The sequence below is a fragment of the Pristiophorus japonicus genome, chromosome 9 (genome assembly GCF_044704955.1).
Source record: "Pristiophorus japonicus isolate sPriJap1 chromosome 9, sPriJap1.hap1, whole genome shotgun sequence".
Taxonomy (NCBI): Eukaryota; Metazoa; Chordata; class Chondrichthyes; family Pristiophoridae; genus Pristiophorus; species Pristiophorus japonicus.
In genome coordinates this window covers 150919962-150922302 of record NC_091985.1, presented here as the reverse complement: position 1 = coordinate 150922302, position 2341 = coordinate 150919962, and the positions used below count along the sequence as shown (strand labels likewise).

At 61.6% G+C, this 2341-nt stretch overlaps 1 protein-coding gene across 1 annotated transcript in view; it reads left to right on the top strand.

The window, feature by feature from the left end:
* Nucleotides 1–434: 434 nt before the first annotated feature.
* The window catches only part of lrp11 (low density lipoprotein receptor-related protein 11), a 48129-nt gene continuing 46222 nt past the window's right edge, over nt 435–2341 (top strand). Inside the window, exon 1 of the mRNA XM_070891006.1 lies at nt 435–600. Within this exon, the coding sequence (XP_070747107.1) occupies nt 435–600 (166 nt within the window). The remainder of the gene's footprint in view (nt 601–2341) is intronic.

The window sequence follows — 2341 nt, the reverse complement described above, 5'->3', positions numbered from 1 at the left end:
CTGCTGACAAGTCCTAAGTGCATATCAAAGCGTACCTCCAGCCAAATTCACCTGCAAAAATCCATGATTCGCCGAGCAGTGCCCCCGACAGCTTTTCCTGTGGGTTCACCTTGTTTATTGTGTGAGAGAATTGGCTGCGCGGCGGGCATTAAAGGCAAAGGCCCATTGCCGCTGCGGCCATTTAATTTTTTTGCAGGCCGATTTCCAGGTTGGTTGGACAATTACACCCCTGGGTTCTGCCTGGTATCCCCTGTTGGATGCCAGGCTGCTGGCCCAGCCGAAACCCTCTCTGGTGGCCCAGTGGACCGAACCTAATGAATCGCTGCATCTCTCCCCTTTAAGTGAAGGATGTAACTATTTGTACTGCACTTTATTTGACAGACAGGCGTCTATCCAGGTCCGCACCTGGCCCCCACACTCCACATTTTTGACCAATGGGAGACAAGCCTCAGCCCCTGTCAAGCTCTGGCCCCCTCCCAGCCGAATCATTCCATGTAAGTGGTGCCGAGAACAAGGACCTGAGGCTGCGACTCTCTTCCTTCCCCCTCCATCTGGCCGGCCTGGGGCCGATAGCGGCTGACCTAGTCCCAATGACGAGAGGTGCGCTGGGGGGGGGCAGAAAGAAACGGAGCGACAGAGAGGGGCGGGGGAGGCTGGGGAGGTGAGGGAGAGAGGCTGGGTGGGGGGGGGAGAATGCATCTGGGGGGGGAGGAGGACGCATCTGGGTGGGGGGGACGACGCATCTGGGGGGGGGGGGAAGGACGCAACTGGGGGGGGGGGAGGACGCAACTGGGGGGGGGGGGGGGGGAAGGACGCAACTGGGGGGGGGGGGGAAGGACGCATCTGGGAGGGGGGGGGAGGACGCATCTGGGGGGGGGGGGAGGACGCATCGGGGGGGGGGGGGGGAGGACGCAACTGGGGGGGGGGGGGGAGGACGCAACTGGGGGGGGGGGAGGACGCATCTGGGGGGGGGGGGGGAGGACGCATCTGGGGGGGGGGGGAGGAGGCATCTGGGGGGGGGGGGAGGACGCATCTGGGGGGGGGGGAAGAGGAGGACGCACCTGGGGGGGGGGAGGGGGAGGGGAGGACGCAACTGGGGGGGGGGGGGAGGACGCAACTGGGGGGGGGGGAAGGACGCATCTGGGGGGGGGGGAGGAGGCATCTGGGGGGGGGGGGAGACACACATTTGGGGGGGGAGACACACATTTGGGGGGGGAGACACACATTTGGGGGGGGAGACACACATTTGGGGGGGGGAGACACACATTTGGGGGGGGAGACACACATTTGGGGGGGAGACACACATTTGGGGGGGAGACACACATTTGGGGGGGAGACACACATTTGGGGGGGAGACACACATTTGGGGGGGAGACACACATTTGGGGGGGAGACACACATTTGGGGGGGAGACACACATTTGGGGGGGAGACACACATTTGGGGGGGAGACACACATTTGGGGGGGAGACACACATTTGGGGGGGAGACACACATTTGGGGGGGAGACACACATTTGGGGGGGAGACACACATTTGGGGGGGAGACACACATTTGGGGGGGAGACACACATTTGGGGGGGAGACACACATTTGGGGGGGAGACACACATTTGGGGGGGAGACACACATTTGGGGGGGAGACACACATTTGGGGGGGAGACACACATTTGGGGGGAGACACACATTTGGGAGGGGAGACACACATTTGGGGGGGAGACACACATTTGGGGGGGGAGACACACATTTGGGGGGAGACACACATTTGGGGGGGAGACACACATTTGGGGGGGAGACACACATTTGGGGGGGAGACACACATTTGGGGGGGAGACACACATTTGGGGGGGAGACACACATTTGGGGGGGAGACACACATTTGGGGGGGAGACACACATTTGGGGGGAGACACACATTTGGGGGGGAGACACACATTTGGGGGGAGACACACATTTGGGGGGGAGACACACATTTGGGGGGGAGACACACATTTGAGGGGGAGACACACATTTGAGGGGGAGACACACATTTGGGGGGGAGACACACATTTGGGGGGGAGACACACATTTGGGGGGGAGACACACATTTGGGGGGGAGACACACATTTGGGGGGGAGACACACATTTGGGGGGGAGACACACATTTGGGGGGGAGACACACATTTGGGGGGGAGACACACATTTGGGGGGGAGACACACATTTGGGGGGGAGACACACATTTGGGGGGGAGACACACATTTGGGGGGGAGACACACATTTTGGGGGGGAGACACACATTTGGGGGGGAGACACACATTTGGGGGGGAGACACACATTTGGGGGGAGACACACATTTGGGGGGGAG